This window comes from Indicator indicator, chromosome 2 (genome assembly GCF_027791375.1).
Source record: "Indicator indicator isolate 239-I01 chromosome 2, UM_Iind_1.1, whole genome shotgun sequence".
NCBI lineage: Eukaryota > Metazoa > Chordata > Aves > Piciformes > Indicatoridae > Indicator > Indicator indicator.
The window spans coordinates 36,890,149-36,912,995 of NC_072011.1; the positions used below are offsets into that span (position 1 = coordinate 36,890,149).

The window sequence follows — 22,847 nt, forward strand, 5'->3', positions numbered from 1 at the left end:
GGGGAGAATTCCAGCTGCTCAGAAAGGGCGCCTAGTGATTATCACTGTCTCCTGCTGTAATGAAGGAATTTTCAGGAAAAAATGCAAAGATAGTAGTGATACATAGATTCCAGTAACTGGATTTAAAGAAGGATAGGAAAATAGTCAAAAATAAAAAAAAAGAGAGAAAGAAAGACAGCTTCTAAAGGATAAGAGATTAAAGGGCTGGCTAACATATGCTTTTGGTAAAAAATTGCTGTTAGAATAACACATTGGTACTGTACTTACCTCCCTGGTAAATTCATTACCAGGAATGTCATGAAGCAAGCTTAGCACCACTGAAATAAATAGCATTGTGGGAGAACTGGCATAATCATTTTTTAGCTAAGAGCTCCACAAAGTCCCTGTGGCCACAGACAAAGGCAAGTGTTAGGATGTTCTTTTCTCTGTAGTTTCCAGGCATGTTAGTGGAGAACTTGCCTAACAAATAACTCCATTTTCAGATCAAGCAAGTGGATCTGCCATCCTTAAATCGTCTTACTTTGACTTGAAAATTAAATAAGAAGGAAAGAATAAATACATTATTATTTATGTCCTCAGCATCTGTAATAGAAGTATGTGTGGAAACAATATCAATAAGAATTTGAAGAGTAATGATTTCTTTCAGTTTCTTCTGTTTCCTCAATGCCTTACAACATTAATAACAAAAATATCTATTATGTATCATTAAGCAAAGTCACCTGCAGTCATTTTCAGTAGCAACTAAATACATTTCTTTGTTTTTCTAAAAAAAAAATAAATTGGAGAATATTTTAAAAAATGTAATTTCAGCCTTCTGAGTGTAGCAGTCTTAGAAACTCAGATTCAAGTGTAAGAGTATTAAGGACTCTTAAAGGGGAGGCAAAAGTTCTCCATGAGCAGTTGAGAGGAAGTGAAGGTGCAGCTTCATGGATGGTTTCCCAGGGAAGCCTGACTTTCTGCAGCAAGTGCAGGAGTCTGTAGCACATATGGAAAAACTTGCCAATGAGATGTTTCCCACCACTGAGAGCACAGTGATGGTAAACCATTTACATTTTTAATGGGTTGTTGTATAATATGTGGACTTTTACAGCATTTTTAATGTCTAGCCACCAGTGTTAGTTTTAATCAGTTATTTTTCACATCTATTTCACGATACTCAGCCTGACTTAACCAATATTAAGTCGTGTGTCACCTAATACCTAATGTAGCTGAAGAGCTAACAGAACTTAAAAAAAGCAGAAGTTAGTATATTTTAACAGTTGTTGACAGAGATACTGGGTGCCTTTTTTGAATATCATTCTCAAATCTTATAGCATCAATCACCTTAATAGAAAAATGTCTTCTTTTCTCCTTCCTCCCTTCCTTTTTTTTTTATTCCTTCCCCTTTCCCTTTCCCCCCTTCCCTGTTCCCCCTTCTCTCTCCTTTCTCCTTACTTATGGTTCCTTTTCTTTTATCATAAAAATCTATTTGCAGTTTTATTATTAATTTTAATTAGCTATCACAACTGAAACAGAATTATAGCATTGTATATAACTCGTTCTACAGAAAAGCTATTTATTTTTATAGAAAGTGTTGTGGCTTGCAGGACGCCAGGTAGTAGAACCAAGCAGTGAGCCCTGTGTTTTGCAGTGCTTACAAAAAGAAATACCTCTCTCCTTATTTTTTCAATTTAGGTTAATATGATTTAAGTTATAGGTAGTAACTGTAGGAAAAATTTCTTTATGGAAAGAGTAATCAGGCATTGGAATAGGCTGCCCAGAGAGGTGGTGGTGGAGTGACAGTCCCTGGAGGTGTTCAAAAAGTGTTTAGACATGGCACTTCAGGACATCTTTTAATGGCCAAGGTGGTGTTAGGTTAGGGATTGGACTTGATGACCCTAAAGATCTTTTCCAACCAAAACAATTCTATGATTCTATAAACTGACTCTTGAGATTGTAGAGGAGTGGTTGAATATGTAAAGAAATCCCAGGCAGGAAATTGTCTGTAAAGGTTATATAGTCCATCCTGGATTCATAAGAAACCATAAGCTTTTAAAGAGAGCAAATATCTGTTAATGTTAGTGTTTCAAGAGTAAATAATAAAAAAGCCATAGAGATCCACTGCCACTTTTACAGAAACTATTTTCAGAATGGAGCAACTTGTACACAATCCATTACCTATGGATTTGCATTAGTCCAAATGATGATGTAAAACTATATAGACTTAATGAAAAGCTGAATGTCCTGTAGACACCACAAGTTCTATTGATCAAGTATTCAAGATCAGAAAGATAAGAGAAGCTACCACAGAATCACAGCTTAGCAGCAATTTCCAGACTATAGTTTCCTGGACAGAGGATCTGTAATGACAGGGACAGAAATGGAGCAAACTGAGCTACAGGATAACAGAGATGTATTTAAAAAAATGAACAATAAATAAAGCACAGTGATGACTTCCACAGAGTTAAACTTGCAGGAGCAAGTGAGTTACAAAAGCCTTGGCAATTTTTAAGCAGGACTGGAGTGGACAGTAATGTACAGCAATAAAGGACAACAATTCATTAATAGTACCTCTACAACTTGCTGCTGCTAATGTGAATTAGGAAAAGTTTCTGGATTGTTTCCTCTTTTCAAGTCATGGTGAGTTTTTGCTTTCCTACGAAGATGCTTTTGGAGGCACATGCTAACTATTTGCTTTCTTTGTTTATGGCAGTGTCTGGAGGTCGCAGCCGCTTGCACCTTATTGACCTGGGTAGCTGCGTGAAAGTGCTCAGCAAGAACCGGGAGGGAAGCTCTGGCCTCTGTCTCTCATTGTCAGCACTGGGTAATGTCATCCTCGCCCTTGTCAATGGAAGTAAACACATCCCATACAAGTAAGTGCTATTCAGAGTTCACCTACTGAGATGATGCTTGCAAACAGTTTGCTCACCAGGGCCTGAGGCAGACTTGGGATAAGCAGGGAAACAGCCTATTGGGATTAGTGCAGCCTTCTTGAGATACAACAAAACCTGCCAGAGGTTTAGTGACACTTAATCTAACCTTACATCTGGTACCTACACTGTATTTGACATTCAGATTTCGAAGGAAGAAGCCAGCTGAAATAGGACTTACATGTCTTAAAAGATCTTAAAGCTCAAAGTTCAGTGCATTTTGTTTTCTTGGACTATTCAAAGGCTTTTTTTGATATTTAAATGTATCTGAGAGCCAGTTTCATATTTGCTCCACAGAGATGAACATCGCTGCCGTAACGCAGCACCTCAAATAATGTTATTTTACTGCCCGTTGCATGGAATTTAGTTTCTTGAAAACATGTCACAATGAACAAGCATGTTTGCCATGAGATTCTTTCTGTGATCCAAAGTTGCCCTGCATTTTATTATGTATGGTTTGAATCTCAGAGTCAGCCTTTCACTTGTGAAAAACAAGTAGGCCCTATTTGTCACACTAGACAAGTGGCCTTTGCTATTGGAGGTAGCTTCTGGGAAATTAGAAGAATTGCTCTTCTAGTGGGTATGTTTTGTACTCATTTCTCTTCATTGCTGTCTCATCTCATTTGTTGTGTGTGCCAGTCTGAAAGCAAGTTTGTATTCATTACCCAGCCTTGATAGTACTGTAGCCTTCCTATTAAGAAGTTTCTGATGTTGTGGACAGTATTGGTTTTCTCTAGCCTAAAGCCTAGGGAGTAGTGACTAAGCATCACAGGGATGGCTTACTGTAGAATCTTGTGATCAAACTGCTAATGAATGTCACCATTCATGAAGGACATGCAGATGAGATCTGAAGTTAGAAACAAGAGCATGACATGAAAAATGAACCAACTCATTCACAGAAGTATTTCTGTCTACACAGTTTACCCTTTTAATCATGTTAAAGGCTGCAAACATGATTACTTTCTTATATTCATTCAAAATTTCAAGATATTGACAATTTTACTCCTTTGATTTTGTCTTCATTTTGGAAAACAAAGATTAATTGAGTTTGGTTATAATTTTATTTTTCTTTTGACAGTCTAGACTTAGAACATGCTCTCTGGAAATATTCCTGTTCCTGGAATTCCCTCAGACTGGAACACAATTAAGAACCAACAAAATTTCGGTGTATAAATGTTTATGAAATGTTTGTGGATCGTGCGTCTAGTTCTAGTGTAAAAATAGCTCAAACTCTGCACTGCACAAAGTGTTCAAATAATGCTTATCAAACTACTGTCTTCCTTCCTGCCACTTTTTATGGGAAAGTATAGAAACAGAAAAATCGTTGATGCTGCTGCCTCAGCTAGAACTAAACATACAAGAAACAGTCACCAAACAGCTGTCTTTCCTGGCAATGCCTGACTGGGAGACAACTGTTACCAAACATATCTTCTACTTGCTGCACTACCAAATTTCTGTGATTCACAGATGTTGCACTTCTGAACTAACACAGCCAGAGGTGTTGGCACACCTTCTCATCAGTATTTCTGTGTTGCTGAAAAAAGATAAAAACTTTCTTCAGGCCAACATCACCCCTTGAATTTGCTCCTATAAAAGCAGATAGTATAGAATATAAATCCAAAGAAGTGGTTGGTCATCCAACCACCTCTGTAAATCAGAGGTAATGTCTCCAAAGAAGACTTTTAAAATATAATTTGAAAAATGTATTGACATATTTTGGAGCAAATTTTGTCCATTTCTTGCTGAGAAGAGTGCAGAAAGGATTTCTTCCGAAATGTGATGATGAGTAACAAAAATAAGAGTCTTGGTGTTTGGGTGAGCACAAATGCTATTTGCTCAGTGATCTGGCAGGACAGGTGTGTGCTGCTTCTTGGTGGAGAAGAGAGGAAGGGAGAGGGGTGGTGGCTGTGTCATGTTTTATAAGAGGCTGAGCATTCCATGGGCTAATGCGATAGGTATTCAGCAGTACCTCTTCTTTACAACAGTATCTAGTCTGTTTAGCATATTGCCCTTGCTTATGAGGTGTTCTGGTTCATTATTAAGGATAAAATGAAAATTTTATTAACAGACTTTTTTGAGTGGGACCAAAGGAAAACAACAGAAATGTTTTCTTATGTGACAGTACTGCTCACAGTGTGTCTGGTCTGAGCAAATTTCCATAGAGCAGCAGACAAAATGGAGCATCTAAGCTATTAAACATCTATTAAGTATTTTATGGCAGCATGTCAGTAGGCACTGCATGGCTTCCTGAGAGCCCAGAAACTTGAAATTTCATAGGCATCAGGTTTTCTCTTACTGCAGAGATCCAATTCCCTAAAATCTGAGAGGCTGCAGTCTCTTAAAATCCCTTCAGTGCTGTCAGCACTGTATCCAGCTTTATCTGCTGGTAGTAGTTGTAGGGAAAAGCTTGTTCAGATTCATAGCTGGCATAAGCACATGCTACTGCATTGCCTTCAGTAGGTTGGATGTTTCTGCCAGGGATAATTTTTTTTTTTTTAATTTTCCTTATCCATAAAGCAAACACTTTCTTACCCCTTGGGAACATCATCTCCACTCCCCACCCCCAGTCTGGGAACAGAAAGATCGTCACTAGCTTTTTAAATTCTACATGGGTCTTAAAAACGTGCAAGGATCTCTATAATAGACAGCCATGTGCAGTGAACGAGTGGCAAGGCAGTGGTTTCTGGGAGTTTGTATCTTATATATATAGTCTGTCTCTAATATCTCAGTGGGCTCTTTGTCACTATTTGTGGCCAGACCTATTCTGAATCCTGCTAAGCACACTATTCTCTCATTATGTGAACTAATAAATTCTTCTAGCTTAGTATGTTATATAAAAATAAAATTTTTAATTTTAATTAAATACATTGCCTTTTAATGTCACTATTTTCTTTTGCTCCTGAGTTACAAGTAAATCCCTCAGAAGACTGGGCAAGAATTGTTTTCTTCACAGGAATATCAAATATCTTCATAAAAATTGGAAAGGAGCACTTGCAAGCCCAAGGAAGAGCAAGGGAATCAACTCCTGTCCAGACCAAGTTTGAGAGGGCTCAGATCTGGTACAAGAGGAGGGGTTTGCTAAGCTACAGTAACTGTTAGTGGCATTTTGGTTTTTTAAGAGCATTTCAACTTTCCATTAGTGCTGCATTATTTTCCTCTGATTTCCAAGATGAATGTGTTTTAAACCCTCAAATGAATACCCATTTACACAAACTCCAAATACTGGTTTATATAGCTCACCATTCAAAAATTACTCTAGTTGCTAGGCAACAGGGGTGGTGATAATTCATGGTAATGCTGTTTTGGAAATTATCATTTTTATACACTTTAATGATTATGATAATGTAAGAAAACTGTTTAGAAAACTGCAAGGCTGTATGAATTTTTCTTTCAGAAATTGTTGCTTGTTTTATTTAATAGGCTTCTTTCTTAATGTGCTGTCTCAATGTGTTAGTGTTTCTGGAGGCATCCTATATTTTGAACTATGTGCTCATACTTATCCAAGGATATAAAAGAGATGGGCATGAGTCAAAAGCATGAATTTTATTCCTGGCACTTCTACTTCTCTGTCATGCAGTTGCAGTTTCTCCCAGATCTTACATGCTGGTATTGTTTTTTTTCTTTAATCCTATCTGCAGAAAATGAAATTATATGAAGTGACTGGTGCAAGGTTGCACAAGAGGTTTAGTGGCAGAGTCACCATTTTTTAAGATCTAATGTGGTGTTTAAACTATGGCCTTTCTTTGTGCGTGGCCTTTGGAAAATAATTTATTTCTGTATTTGTTTATCTATTCCCATTTATAAAATGAAACAAGGAAGAAACCAAGCAGGATCTTTTAAAGGGCACTTGCACTTGGCAGAAAGCACTGCTTGTATTTTAACTGTTGCTAGGACTCTGTTACCTTACTTTTTTTTTTTCTTTCTTTTTTTTTTTTTAGAGTTAAGGACTGAGATAGTCCTTAGGGGTGGAAAATCTGGTTTTCTTTTTAATCAATGGTAAACTACTATGACTTATAAGTGAAGAGGAGAAAAGGGAGTATTGTGGTATAAAGATGAGCCTAAAGAACATGCTGTTTATCAGATATTCTCTTTGGATTGTTAGTTACTTTTTGGAGTAAAAACGAAAACGAGGTTTGGGTAGATCCGGTAATGCAAATTCTTTTCTTAGTTAAAGGGCTGTATCTATCTGCAGGCATTTCATCTATGTAAAAAAGCTGCATGTGGAGAAAATTGAGTTCCCAGATGTATTTTATTTATATACCTTGCCTTTGTGTTTACAGTGTGAGTTAGATTATTTTTGTCAGAAGAGGTGTCAGTGAAAACTTTTCAGGAAGAGGTAAGGAAAGCTAAACACTGTTTCACGATACAGTTTTTGTACAATAACTACTATTAGTACTGGAGGTGTTAACCTTATTGACAAGCTTGTACTGTCTTAGCTTTGTGAGACACACATAGGCATGCCTGCTTGCTAGGCCTACAAATGTAATGCAAAAATTGAATATAAGCAGTCTGCTTAATAGTTACTTCATCAGCACCTAAACCTAAAATAGTAATTTTTAATTTTTTTTTAATAGAAATATTTCAATCACTTTTGTTTTCCTGCTGCATCTATTAGTCTTCATCCCTTGCTTTGGCTTTTCCTCAATTGGAATATGCTACAAAGACCAGAGAAAGCCTCAGAAAGTATCTGGTGTTGCCTTAGAATATCCAGTATTAATTTAGTAATTGATACATTAGAAGTGGATGAAGAACTGGTTTGCTGTTTTACTTGTGGAAATGTGAGAAGAAGGAGACATGAAGAATTAAAATGAGGGCATGAGTGAAAGCTGAAACAGAATCACAGGACAGAAAAATGGCCTAAAATGAATGGGAGAGCTCCAAGAGACACTGAGGCAACATGTGGAGGAGACAATCCACTGAGAACTGAGAAGCAAAAGACAGAAAGAAATAAGCCCATTCAAAAAAGGGAATAAGCCTAAAAAATACCCTTGGATGATCCAGTTGTACAAGAGCAATCAATAGAGACTTTGTTGAATATGAAGTAGTTCCTAATTACATATCAAAACCGTGAACTGCTCAGGAACAAAATACTTTTTCCGTAACATTGACAGGCTGTACAGACCAAAGCCTTGGCTACCAGGCACTGAAGCGACTGGAGCAATGCCATATTACACCAGCTGAGGACCTGGCCTTACGTGCACACTCTGACTCTAGCCAGAGTGATTTGGCAACCTAGAAGAGCAATGCATTTGTCAGCAATAGGTGAGCACTGAAACACAGTCAGTGTGGATATAATGAGGACTTGGATCATCTGGCAACTGCTTGAACCTTTGAGTTTTTTCTGTTGCTGACAGATTTAACAGGTTGAATTTCTGACAATTTTCTTCTTTATTCAAGAGAACTACATTGAATAGTTGGAATAAGGGATATACAGTCTGTGCATCCAGGAAAACTTGCATTTTATTAATTTAATCTGCAATTCAGGAGTGTGAGGATAACAGATTTTGCATGCTCCAGCAGTTGCTGTTGTAGCGTTCATCAACAATGCACTTTAATGCAGGAGAGTTTGTACAGCTGATAGTGCAGATTTGAGCTTTATCTGCACATGTCTTACAGTACTGTATTTCATCATCAAGTTAATGAGAGAGAGGAAACAAAATCCTCTAGGAAAACTTCAGTGGAGCTGCCATTATCCAACTTTGGCTTTTCAACTCAGTACTGTCAGATTGGCAATGTGGTAATTACCGTAGCAGAGGTGTCCGTGTGCATGTGGAGCAGATGTAAGCAAGTGTATTGCATACACTGACCCTGATCCCCTGTTACACCAGTTTTACAACACATTTTGGCTGACATGCCTTCGTTCTGCACAAGTGTTCAAGTGGGAAGAGTCAGGCTTCATGAGCTAGCTCTCTCAATCGTCTTTGATCCACTCAGAAAATGACCACTTTACAGATACTGTAGCAAGCAATAATGATGGACTGCAAAATGAAAGGAGAAGGGAAGTGCTTGTGGCTTGCAGTCAGATGTAACAGCAATTACTTATTGCATTTAAATAGCCGTTCCTATCAGCAGCAGGTATCTGCATCATGGAAAGATACTACTTTGGTCCTGGGCCAGCACTGACATGACTGGTAGTGAACAAGCAATTCAGTAGCACGCACTTATTACTGAAATATAACCTGAGTGGGGCTAAATAGACCATTGTGGTGATTTCATGTACAAATTAATCTGTACTTCATTAAAATGCCATTTTGAACCTTCAGTCAGGGTATCCGGACATTTATTCTCACCTATTTCACCACTAGTTCAGGCTCAATTGAACATTAATACATTTTCTCTGGTGGAAATGTGATGATAATGCATTTCATGTATAATTGAACAGTTTTTAAATAGTCGTATTCTTGGAATAACTAGCTCTTGTGCAATGCAGCAAATTATTAACAAGCAGGCAGTAATATTTGTTAGCCTTCCTGACATTTTTTGTTATCTTCATTTTCTTGAATAATTGCATGTTGATATGATCTGTGAAATTACTTTCATTTACCTACTGATACCTCTTTCTCTCCACAAAACCAGTGTAACTCAGGGCAAGGTAGCAGAGACATGCTGCTGCAGATAACCAAAGAAAATAGTTTTTCTTTGTATAGTGCCAGTAATAGCCCATTGTTTGGAGTTGGCCACCTCATTGCTAAGAAGAGGTTACAGTCTGGGGAAGATTTTAAAGAGAAGCAAAAAGTATTGAGACAGGCCTGAGATGAAATGGTTACTCACCTGCTAGAAATAAAGCTTCATATCTGCAGGGAAAAGGAGACTGCTGAGAGGGGTAAAGGCAACTGCTCTCTAGTATTTCAAAGACGTGAATATGCACAGGAGGAGAGAATTGTTTCTGTTGAGTCAAAGTGGCAGAATGGTTTCTTACCCTTAAGTAATAAGACAGAGAACTTGAAAGCATGCTAACAGCAATTCCACTTATGTAATGGGAAAAAATTCCCAAGAGCTGAAGTGAATACTACATTGGTAGAATGATTTAACAACAAAACAAACAGGTAGCTAACAAATATTAATTAAGAATTATATAATAAACAATTCTAGACTGGTTAGGGACTTGGTTTGTGTAGTTTCAGTGCAGAGCCCTGGTGCCAAATCTTTAATAATTTTCAATAGTTGTCCTTCCATTGTGATAATTTATCTTCATCCTTCTGTGGAAAGTGCTTGCACATGGCAGACAGTTAAATAAACAATAAGACATAGTCTCGTGTGTCTACAAGAATCTCTACTTTTAGGAGTCTAAAAACTAGCAGTCAGATGGATTGTTACTCTCAAGACCCTACCCTTGCAAGGATATATAATATCCAGTCCATTTCTGTGCCAGATGGTTTAACTCAGTTACCTACTTTTCTTCCTTTATCATGTAGTTACACTTTTTTTTTTTTAAGGTTTCTTTTTCTTTGAATTGCAAAATCAACTTCTCCCAGTGCTTCATCCAAAACTCAGTGTAAATCAATGGAAATCTTTTTATTTGCCTTTGGCTTAAGCCCACAGATTAGAAAACTTGCTTATATCTAATTAGATGAGATAATCCTCAAATCCTTGCTAAGGGATATTGTATACCTAGTTCATGCTCAGTATTTTAACAACTTAGTTACTGAAAGAGGTAGTATGTTGTTGTATTACTGAATGTTGTGTTTGTTTGGGACAGCAAAGGACATGATTAATGAGTACTGGTGGATGTGAACACTGGAAATGTACAATCAGCTATTGACTGGTTGGCTGACTGGGTCTGTGGCCATGAATTTGGAGCTCAAGAAGGTTATACAGGAACTTGCCACATAAATAGAAATTTGTGACTACTGAAGTGGCACAAGCAGGACTATTTGTTTTTCCTCTTCAATATATATAAATAGTATTTGAGACCCTAACTTAAAAATAAACAAAAACTTGGCTTACATTCTCTGTGGAAATAGTTGAACGTTTTTATTTCATGCTCTTTGGTTTCATGGACTTGGTTTAACACCACACCCTCAGTGGAGTGCCAGGCCCTAGAAGCTTTGAAGAGAAGTGTGAATAGAGAATATTTCATCCAGTTTGTCTTATTCCTTCAAGAGCATTTCAGTGACATTGCCACTGCAAGATTTTTTTTCCATATGAAATTTTATTGTAGTTCTTATTTTCATAACATGTTTGAGAGGAAAGCAATGAAGGCAATCCTCTTGTGCTCTTCAGATAGCTAGTTTCTACATGATCAAAGTTTTCCGACTGGTGGTTGCCTCCAGGCCTGTGCACAATGAACAGATGTGAAATGAATTTTCTAAAATATGCATTTACTTTTTAGAGTTAAGCAAACTGGTTGGAACTATCTTCCAAACTATTAAAATTAGCCCTCTCTCCTGCTGCAGGACAAACTTACTAGATTATTTTAATTTTTAGGGTTTGTTTGTTTATAAGTGCCATCAGGTGACATGCTTTCTAGCAATATGTGACAAGACTCAGTAAAATTAGTTTGAGACAGCAAGTTTAACTGATTTAGCTGTGCTTTGTTTTATTATGTAGCAAAACTCCTCTACCTGCCATGTTTAAAGTTATTTTCCAATAGGTTATTTTTGAGGGAAGCTACTAAGTTGTTTCTCTCCCTATTCATTAGTTTGAGCTCTTGTGCAGAAATAAATTTTTGTTCATTTTGAAAACAGTGACAATACATATGTCCATAACTGTCAGAAATATCAGCCCTTCTGATTCCCTTTAGTATGGCTGCTTTCAAAGAGCTGGGGAGCAGAATAATGGTGACAGCTGCTCTAAACCTGGGAGTTATGGAGTTACAGTCTCCAGTCTCTATAAATAGAACAAAGGGGAAAATTGGGAGCTGTTATAGATGTGAAGGGATTTGGGGGCTTGGAAAAGGACACACAACATTTACGCTCTCTTGCAGGTGTGGATGCTGTCACTGAAGTCTGTTTCCTGCTGCCCTCCTTGTAGGCAGCTTGCACAGCCCGCAGCTTTCCCAGGTGTCTTGCCGGCCTTCAGGGGAAGCTTCAGAGGGTAGAGTTCTCCCACAGCTCCCATGTTGGTGTGCCAGTCCATTTGGGCAGCTTAGACAGCACTAGGCACCCGTGCCGCTGGACTTGGAGACAGCTGGAGAACAAATGAGGCAAGCCACTTAGAAGGTGAGCTTTTAAAAGCACCTCATCTCTCCAAACGTGACATGAATCTCCTTGAAGCTGTCTTTGAACACAATTTCCATGTCTGCCTCCAGCTATAAACAAAGTAGCAGAATTTTTTGTAATCCTGGACTGCATTTCCTCTCTTGCAAGCAATGATTTTCACAGGCTCGGTAAGATGCACTTTGAATTCACGTGCCTGTGCAAGAGGACATGAAGATAACAGTATCCATATCTGCTACCCAATTGGCATGTACTGTATGACCAAAAAACCCAACCAAACAAACAAAAAGGAAGAATTTCAACAGCTTTGGACCATGCCAACATGCACCTCCTCAATCCTGCTTATCAAACTCATGCATGGACATTGGTTCTCGTGTCAATGAGAATAGAGGCTAACTGATGTGAAAGAGGCTGATGGAGGACCAAAACTGAATGAGATTTGACTCTGATCAGGGTATATGTGAAAAGAGTGTCTGTGAAAGAGAACCAGTTGGCACCCTACCACATTGTGCTCCAGAGTGGTTTGTGCAAAGTTACTATGTTTTATTCAGCCAAGGACTAAGGCTGCTTATTGTGGAGTGTGTTTTGCGGAAAAAGGGAGGATGTGCTTTGGTAGCTTTTAGGATCTTTGTCTCATACAGGATATAAAACAAGCTCCCTAAGCTGGTAACAGATTTCATTCTCTTGTTAGGTGGCTACTGCCATTTTGGATGGCTATGTGCTGTACAATGGCATTACAATCAGTGGCTTTTGTTGGTTTTGAGCTACTCTTGATTTCAATCCTCTGTGGGCTCCTTTACCTGCAATCATTTATGTGTGAATCAAACATAAACATCAAGTAGGTTACACAACTGGTGATGTCCTTTGTGACCAGAGCACAATAGTTAATCTGAGGAGAATAACAACAAAACACCACATCTTTTCAACTGGGAGCACTTAATTGTGGGCTGTGAAGAAAGAATATTGCAAACTCTGTCTGAAATCATAGTAAGATAATATTCAACTCTAGCAGTAATAGGGTGGGTATGTGAGAGTTACTTTGACTAGCATTTTATGCATAAAACAGCTATGTCATCTGCCTTTTGAAACTGCCCCGATGATCAGAACTTCCTTAATAATTTTCTGTTCATATTCATATAGATATAAAAGAAATAACTCTATGCTTCATGATAAGTATTGCCAGTGTATCACTTCACCTTATTTCATCTCCCAAAAGTATAGAAATGCAAGTATTCCCATCTAATATCTAATATGTAATATCTAATATGCCCATGACAACTTCATGAGGTTCAACAAAACCAAATGCAAGGTCCTACATCTGGGTCGGGGCAATCCCAAGCACCGATACAGGCTGGGCAGTGACTGGCTTGAGAACAGCCCTGAAGAAAAGGACTCAGGGGTGCTGGTGGATGAGAAGCTCAACATGAGCCACCAGTGTGTACTTGCAGCACAGAAAGCCAATAACATCCTGGGCTGTATCAAGAGAAGCATAGCCAGCAGGTCGAGGGAGGTGATTCTCCCCCTCTACTCCACTCTGGTGAGACCCCCACCTGGAGTACTGCATCCAGTTCTGGAGCCCCTATTACAAGAAGGATCTGGAGGTGCTGGAACATGTCCAGAGAAGGGCCACCAGGATGATCAGAGGGCTGGAGCACCTCTGCTATGAGGACAGACTGAGAGAGTTGGGGCTATTCAATCTGGAGAGGAGAAGGCTCTGAGGAGACCTTATGGTCACCTTCCAGTATCTGAAGGGGGCCTACAAGAAAGGTGGTGAGGGACGTTTTAGGATGTCAGGTAGTGATACAACAAGGGGGAATGGAGCAAAACTAGAAGTAAGTAGATTCAGATTGGATGTTAGAAAGAAGTTTTACACCGTGAGGGTGGTGAGACACTGGAACAGGTTGCCCAGGGTGGTGGCAGAAGCCTTATCCCTGGAGGTTTTTAAGGCCAGGCTGGATGTGGCTCTGAGCAACTTGATCTAGTGTGAGGTGTCCCTGCCCATGGCCGGAGGGTTGGAACTAGATGATCCTTGTGGTCCCTTCCAACCCTAACAATTCTATTATTCTATAATTCTATGTAATCCATATAAAGCCTAATGAATTCTGTATTCTACTCTATGTATTATCCATTAATTGTGCCAGTTACTGAAGCTTCATATCAGTTCCTTTTTAAGACTGCAGAATTTGGAAGCAGAATTGTGTTGTGACAGAATTCATCTAATAAAATTTACTAATGATTATTGTCTTAAACACAAAGAGATAGAGTTAAGTAGTCTACGCTGACATGATAAATATATGCATCCCGTATGACCTTGCACTGCATTTTGTAAAGCCTGAATGCAAGATTAAGTTCTCCTTGGTTAATCTCATAATATACGATAGGAATGGATATGGTGCTTTTTCCTTCTGGCTCATTTCTTATACTGAATTAACATCTCCCAGCCCCATGGTCTGATTATGTTCATACTGAAACATTTCTGGCAGTTAAATCCGCAAATCTTTGCATATTTAAGTAGATAACATTCTTTTGGAGATCTAGAAAGATGGGCAAGGAGCTGCAAACCTTTAGTCCTTGCTCTGCAGGTTCCAAGAAGGGGCATCCTGAGGGACTCTTGCTCCTTTTGCCTCTAATAGGAAGTAAAATTCCCTACCACTGTATTTAGGAAAAAGGTCAACCATCTCGCAGATCACGGGTATGCACTTATTGTCTTAAGATCAGGGCTAGATGAGTGTTGAGAACTTGCTCAGCATACTGTGACCAGCAATGGGTGTGTTTGAAGGAGTTGATTTACTGACATCATTTGCCTTTCGAGTCATTAGTGTGCATTTTGACCATCTCTATTTTTGACTCATTCAGAGTAGGAGCCAGAAGCAAGGGGCACAATATTGATATTGTTGGGTGGATGTCACTGTCTTCAGAAAGAAATTTCTGAACACTTAGATTGGAGGAAGTGAGATAGTCTCTAAATGTCATCTTATGCTGCTTCTCAAATATTTCTGTCATTGCTCTCAAAATGTTTATGTTAATTATTAAATGTAGAATTGTAATATTTCATCATGCTCTTAATTAAAGCTTTACAGAATGTGGATCAAATATATTTTCCTACCTGTTCCTACATTTAATCCTTTGCACTCAATAAGTGGCAACATCTTTTTCTTTTTCTTCTTTATCGCTAATATATTTCAGAAGTAATTTTTATTTATTGTATACTTCTGGCAAATACCTGTGGAGCAGTAATCGTTACTGCTGCAGTACCTTTAGTCCATGGTTATTCAGAATCTGAATTCTGTCTGCGGTTTGTGAAATACTTTCAAAATCTCAAGCAGGTGGGGGAGAAGGAGGCAGACAGACTTGCAAGATACGTTTCTTATTCTGGGGCATTCCAGAGCCCAATGTTAAACCTCCTGGAGATTTAAGTGGCAGCAGGCACCCCAGGATGCCTGTTGGGCCACCCTGCTGCCTGACATCTCGACAGTGCACAGCACTGTAACCCCATCCCTGACATGGTGTCACTACTAGCACAAGTCACAGCCTTGGTAATTCCCTGTGGTAGACTTGCAGAAGACCCATATGAAAGAGCATCTTGTTTGCTGTCTCAGTGACTATGCTCCTAAACATTCTCTGATGTTATAAATGATGCTCTTTTATGTGGTGAAGAAGGTCTAGAGATGTGTGAAGCTCTCGTCCTTTTCAGTTTTCTATTTGCCAGGTCTGAAATGAAATGTTATGTTCTGCTTGCTAATTGATTAAATGGCATCTATCATGACATAAACAGAATTCTTTTTTTCTCCCATGTTACCATTTAAAGCTCTGCATTCCATTCAGATCATTAGCATATAATTTTCAGAGAATCTAGCCAGAAGGTCCCTACATAAAGGTTAGTGGAAAAGATTAGCTAGGAAAGCTAGATTGGTAATAAGCTGATGCACTGTGTTGTAGTTCATATCTAGCCTAGTGATAAGTGCAAGTTGTCAGCATTTGATACCTAGTTGGTGTTTCTTGAAATTACACTGCAACAAAAACACTGAAATGAAAAGAAAGCTTTTCTTTATATATGACAAGTTAAGAGTCAATTATATGTGCTTGGGTCAAAACCACCTCTTAGCTACATTATATGCAAATCTGCTGTGCTGAGGGAAGATTCATTACTTGTTGGACATGTAATCATAACATGGATCTGAAAAATTATAAAGCAGGAATAATCTAAGCCACAGGAGATGAGAGACTTTAAAGCCTGGCTAACTTGACATCTGTGAGCTGAGATTTTGTCATTGCATAGATATAATCAGGTGACTTTAATTGCTCTCATAATGCTGATACCAGAAATGTCCTGCCTGTCCTCAGTAGCTGGTAGTGAGAATGACTGCCATGCAGAATGTTGTGCTTCAAAACTGTGAAGCCTGACGTGCTCCATGAGCAGGACTTGCTCTGGCATTCGTGCTTTAAGAGATATTTAGCCACCTTCCCAGAGGCTGAAGCATACATGATCACACCATCTCATTGCCAGTCATCCAAATACATTTTTTAATTGGCCATTTAATTGACCATTTCCAATTGGATTTAACACAGGGACAGGCCTTCAGATATCTGAGGTCTATGCAAGACTCCTGGGACTGGGAGAGGAATGGGGCAGAAGCAGGGTGGGCTATGAAGGTGTGTTAGCAGTTACTTCCTCCATTGTGTGCTGGCTCACCAACCAGCTGAGCCTAATATCAGCCAGCATGTGTAAGTCAGCATGGAGAGAGGAAGGAGCTGCAGCTGGAGGACTTATGTTAGGTGGGGTGTGACAAGATAAGGTCATAGGTACTATGCAGAAGAGAGGACAGCAGAAGGAATTGGAGGAAGACAGTACACAAACTCACAGAAACTAGTCCTATTTCCTGTTTGTAGAACTTGTTAGTGTATTCAGGTCCTCACCATCTGAGATGAATCTACGTTCCTGCTGAGTGAAATGCACACAGGCAGCAGACAAACCACTCTCTAAACAATCTGGTCATCAGTGAGTATGGAGAAGGAGGAAGGATGGAAGAGAGGAGCTTAAATGAGTTCACTGTTAGATTATCTGAATTAAGTGATAAATTTTGGTTAACTTCAACAGCTGCAGAAGTTAACACTGGCTTGTTAAGAAAGTCCCACGAAAAATGTTTAGTATTATTATTATTCAGATGTGAGAAGATCAAATCCTGAAGATCCAAGTTGAAACTCCCTTCAGAATGAATAGAGACAACAGGTATTGCCTTCTTGGAGGGTGACCCTTAAAATATCTTGATTGTTCCCAAGACAAGGAAAACTGGAACAGCTGTCTGTGTTTTAATTCAATATGCCTACCAAAATGAGGATACGTTTGGTTACAAGCCTCTGGACACAACCCTCACCCTCTTTTTTTTTTTTTTTTTAATAGACATGGTACCTAATATTCAAATGCCTAGATGAAAGAACAGTGATCTCTTGAGGTCCCTTCCAGCCCCTGACATTCTGTGATTCTGTAGAAATGTTTCTAAATGGACTGAGTAAATAACTGAATTCCCCTGGGAAATTATTAGTTAAGCTGAAGAAGACAGGGAGCTGTAAGACACATCAGCTGTAAGCTGAAGTCTGATGAGACAACAGTAGCTAGAGTTGGAAGTGAGAGCCGTCAGAGTAGAGGGAAGGCCATCAGGAAAGATCTTTAAGGGCCAGTTTTGGGAGACTTTTTTTTAGTGTTATTATCACACAAGCAAGAATATGCTAAGCATTGTGTCTAGTTACACAAAGCTGAGAGCAAAGGAGGATCAGAACATCAGATGGCAACAGCTGTGGAACCTTGAGGGCTACAGTAATAGAAATGGCACAAATGCAAGGGCTTGCTCTGACAATTTCTGCTGAAATCTGGGAGCTCATCAGATGGAATTGAGGACAGGGGAGGGGGTGGGAAGTGTCTGTGTCCTGATCTAACCATATTGGTTAATGATCACCGGTGTACACAGCTGATCTAACACTGAGAAGGTTACGAAGACTGAGGGGGCATTAGGAATGATAGCAGAAAAGTAGTAATGCCTTTGTGCAAGGGAATAGTGATTCCTCTCCTGGATGCAGCTCTGGTCACCTATACAGACAAAAGAATAATCCAGACTGAAACAAGTACAAGAAATACAGGCAAGGGAAACAGAATAGCTTTTCTTATGAGAAAAGATTTAATTTGTCTTGCATACCCAAATAAATTTAGGGGCAGGAGCTAGTAATTCACAGTTTCACCTCATCCCAAGTATCAGTTTCACTTTGATGACAGTCACGACAGGGGTAAGATTCACACGACCAAATAATGTATTTTTCTGTCTTCCTCCTTCTGTGGTTGCTGTCCATGCACTCTTCTTAAGAGTGACTGTCTTTCTTCTTGCCCTCTCTTCTGCCTCCAGACACACCGACCAGGGCTAGGTTCATTGGATGCTGAGAATGCTTTTCCTCATCCTTAGGAGAGAACAGCAAGAGTGAAGAGGGGATTTAGGAAGGAGGCTAAAGAGCATTGCTGTAAACCACTGTAAGCTAACACTAGGAACAAAAGAATGACCATACTGATTCAGGACAAATATCCTTCTGGTATTCTCTGTCTAAATTCAAGAGCAGATACCAAGAAAAGAGTGTGAGACTAGAATGAGTATTTTGCCAAAATACTCTTGCAGCCTCAGTTATTTTCAGCTGCAGGAATTTCTGACCTTCAGCAGTGCCTTTGTGAAAGAAAGGGGACCTACCAGGAACATTATAAATGAGTCCTGTTTGACACTTTTTAAGATGGTTGACTGTTGAAGGGAGCTTTTATGAAAGGCTGGCTCAGCTTCTCTTTGAAAATTTGGTTTAGTGCTTATGGGGCTTTGAACAGCTAACTCTTTAGTAGATATCTTTTTATAATGTAGAGCTAAATACATACAGACATTAGCAGTCATGTACTGCTTCTGAGTACCAACCTTGTGGAGAGGCAGCTATTAACATGGAAATATCAGTAAAAATTGTTGTTTTCTGGGCATAATAAATACCTATAGAACTCTAAAGGATGCTGTGGTTACCTCATGTAAAACTGCAAGCTATGTAACAATTAGTAAACAGTAAGTTTGGGTTCCTTTTCTGTCACAGGCTGAAATGTTGGAGATATTAAGAGCCTATTGAGGAGCTTGTCTTATTAATGCTATTGTAATAGGCAAGATAAATAGAAGAATACATTTAGAGGGGGAGCAAAAATTCAGATAACATAAAAAATGCATGCACATCATTAATATTTTAAATTGCTGCACAATATAAATATATTTGATCCAGTATATCTGTGAGTGATTTAAATAGAAAAAAAATATATAGAAAATAATTACATATTGATGTGGCCACTTTTACTTGCAATACATAGTACTTGCATTAGGATTAGGGTCCCTCGGGTCTTATTTGTAGTCCTTTGTGAATAAAGTATGATGGAGTGTGAGGAGGGGTAAAAGAATCAAACAGTATTCTTGTGCTTGTGCCCTTGTGCCCTGCAGCAGTTGCTATATTTGCCCCCATGCTGCCAAAAATGCCATCATAAAACCACCTGTGGTTCCACATTTTAGCTTCATTGCCATGTATTTGATTTCAGAAGAGATTATTTTATTCATTATCTCATGCACCTAGTTGCTAGATCTGTAAAAGCCTGATTCAGGCCCTGCTGAATGTTATGGGAGCCTTTCTGCAGTGGCAGCTGGGTTCAGACCATGGTGACATGAGTTTCTGTCCATAAATTCCGGTTTTGGGGCTTGTTTGTGGACATCACCAAACCCAGACATGGGTAGAGATTTTTTCATCTATGATTTTTAACTGCCATGCAGGATAACATCACTGTTGTCACTCAGTCTGTCTCATTACATCTCTAAATCAGCCCTTTGTGTGAGTAGCTCAGTCCATCTGTGGTGAGAGTTGTTGCTCTCTGATGGCCATTCATTTTTGTATGAAAGGAATGTTTGGTCTCCCTTCAGTTCCTAATAAGCTCAACCCATCCCTATCGATTGCTGTCAGTACAACTATGAGGCTAAGGTCTTACAGGCCAGAGATCACCATGTTCTTCAGATTCTGCAAACGTCATTGCAAACATCCAAGAGACTTATTTTGACTCTGAAACTATATATTGAATAGTAAAGCAAACAGAGTCTGTGAAATAAACCCAGATTTCTGGTCCATTTGACCTTTTAAAGAAGACAGATGTAAAGGAGAAGCTCAGCTTTCTTACTCTTCTCAAAAAAGAAAGCATGGGTAAAGTTAGACAGCTAAATCCATACTTACCTATCCTACTACTTACCCAGATTTCTGGAATGAGATGTGCATGCACATTGTCTAGGATCTGTACATATTATCTGTACACACCTGTGGTGGTTTGGCCCTGGCTGGGGGCCAGATGCCCCCCAAAGGTGCTCTATCACTACCCTTCTTAGATGGACAGGGGAGAGGGAAAATATAATAAAGCACAGGAGTCAAGATAGAAGCAATTTAATAAAATGCAATGCCAAAGCAAAGGCTGTGTGTGAAAGCAAAAGCAAGATGTTATTCTCTATTTCCTATCAAGCCAGATGATAGCGGGTCACTCTCGGGAAGCAGGACTCTGATACATGTAGCAGTCGCTCTGGAGGACAGATGCCATCAATGAACCTCTTCCCACTTCCTTCTTTCACTTAGCTTTTATATCTGAGCTGACATCACATGGCATGGAATACCCCTTTGGTCAGTTTGGGTCAGCTGGCCCAGCTGTGTCACCTCAGCTCCTGGGCTGGGGGAATGTTGGAAATGCACAGCCTGGGTGCTTGGCTCAGCAGTAGCCCAAACTGGTGTATTATAAACATCCAGGTACAGCACTGCAAAATACCATGCTAGAAAGATGCTATGGGGACAATTAATTCCAGCCAAACTCAATACAATGCCAGTATATTATTCCTAAATAGCAGTGATATTTTTAATTTTTTTTTTTTTAATTCCTGGATGGTTTGTAGCTGAACAGCTGTACCTATTTTGGAACTTCAACTGCTTGATTCCTGTTCTAGGTTAGCACATCACTTGGCTGTTGCAAAGTCCAGTTTCCTTGCCAATGGATAGGGATTGCTTCTTTTAACAGCTTGTAGTAGTTTCATGCTTCTCCGTGAAGCAAGGTTTGGCGCTGCGTGTGAAGAGGAACTTTAAAAGGTAATAAATTGATTACCAGAGATGGAAGCATGACTCAAGGGTTCTGACTGTTTATTTTGCTTTAATGCTGTTAGTTTAGTATTTTCACTGCTATGCTTTGTGTTTTCATAGCTTGCAATCAGGGCACACTTTCATATAAGACTGCTTATTTTTTAGCCTATTAATCTAAATGAATAGTTCTGAGAACATCAGCATCAAGAAAATAAAATGTTCTCGCAATTCACAGAATCAAAGATTGCCAGGTTAGAAAGGACCCTAAGAATCATCTGGTCCAACCTTTCTAGGTAATAGTAGGGTTTAAAAGAGATCTCCCAGCACCCTGTCAAACGTAAATGTCCAGTACAGGGGAATCAACTACTTCACCTAGGAGATTATTCCAAGGTCTTTTCCAATTAGTCTCTTAATTTTGATATCTAAAATGGTATAAATACTGTCTGAAATGTCCCTTGTGGTTGGGAATTTTTCTCATCTGTGTGCTTTCTATGGTGTGTTATGTCCAGTCAGAATCTACCCACTTCCAGCTTTGTTCCATTCCCCCTAGTCCTGTCACTATCTGATACCTTAAAAGGTCCCTCCCCAGCTTTCTTGTAGGCCCCCTTCAGATACTGGAAGGCCACAATAAGGTTAAGGTCACCTCAGAGCCTTCTCCTCTCCAGACTGAACAGCCCCAACTCTCTCAGTCTGTCCTCATAGCAGAGGTGCTCCAGCCCTCTGATCATCCTGGTGGCCCTTCTCTGGACACGTTCCAACACCTCCAGATCCTTCTTGTAATAGGGGCTCCAGAACTGGATGCAGTACTCCAGGTGGGCTCTCACCAGAGCGGAGTAGAGGGGGAGAATCACCTCCCTTGACCTGCTGGCTATGCTTCTCTTGATGCAGCCCAGGACGTGATTGGCTTTCTGGGCTGCAAGTGCACACTGCTGGCTCATGTTGAGCTTCTCATCCACCAGCACCCCCAAGTTCCTTTCTTCAGGGCTGTTCTCAAGCCAGTCACTGCCCAGCCTATATCAGTGCTTGGGATTGCCTCGACTCATCCATTCTCACAGCATTCAAAGAGACTTACTATCTTTGAAACTTTTACATTACATTCTCAAAGTCTCTTTATATTGGCTAAAAGGCTAAACTTTTGTTGCTGGTGGTGATGAGGCAAGCTCGTGTGCAGGTGCTTAGGCAGTGCAAACTCTTAAGCCTAGCTTTCTTTGGGAGTAAGTGGCATAGCTATATTGTATAATTTTCATAACATTAATAACAGCCATAGTCTGTCTTCTTTTAGTTTTGTTTTTTTGTGGTTTGTTTTTGTTGTTGTTGTTTATTGGTTATCCCATTCTCAGTACATAACACTTCCTGTAAACACAGGGCAAAGTGCTGTTGCTTGCTGATTTGGCTCACAGGTGCTGCTGTATGTGTGGTAAGAGGCTACCTCCATCTGGGCAGTGCAGCAGTCCTTGATGCAGCAGTGAGCAGCCTTTCTACCCCCGCTCCAAATATACTATAGTGTATTCACCAGGGCGCAGCCAAAATGGTGGCCTCACTGCCTGGGGTTGGGTGACACAAGAGTCGTGATTGTCTGGTAGGCAAGTGTTTGTGCTAAAGGGGAGTTGAGGTGGCCACTGTG

General features: G+C 39.6%; 1 protein-coding gene across 1 annotated transcript in view; it reads left to right on the forward strand.

Moving 5' to 3' along the window:
- KIF26B (kinesin family member 26B) overlaps nucleotides 1-22,847 on the forward strand; it is a 290,280-nt gene that overhangs the window by 235,473 nt on the left and 31,960 nt on the right. The window contains exon 10 of the mRNA XM_054397640.1: nucleotides 2,693-2,852. Coding sequence (XP_054253615.1) covers nucleotides 2,693-2,852 — 160 coding nt within the window. The remainder of the gene's footprint in view (nucleotides 1-2,692; nucleotides 2,853-22,847) is intronic.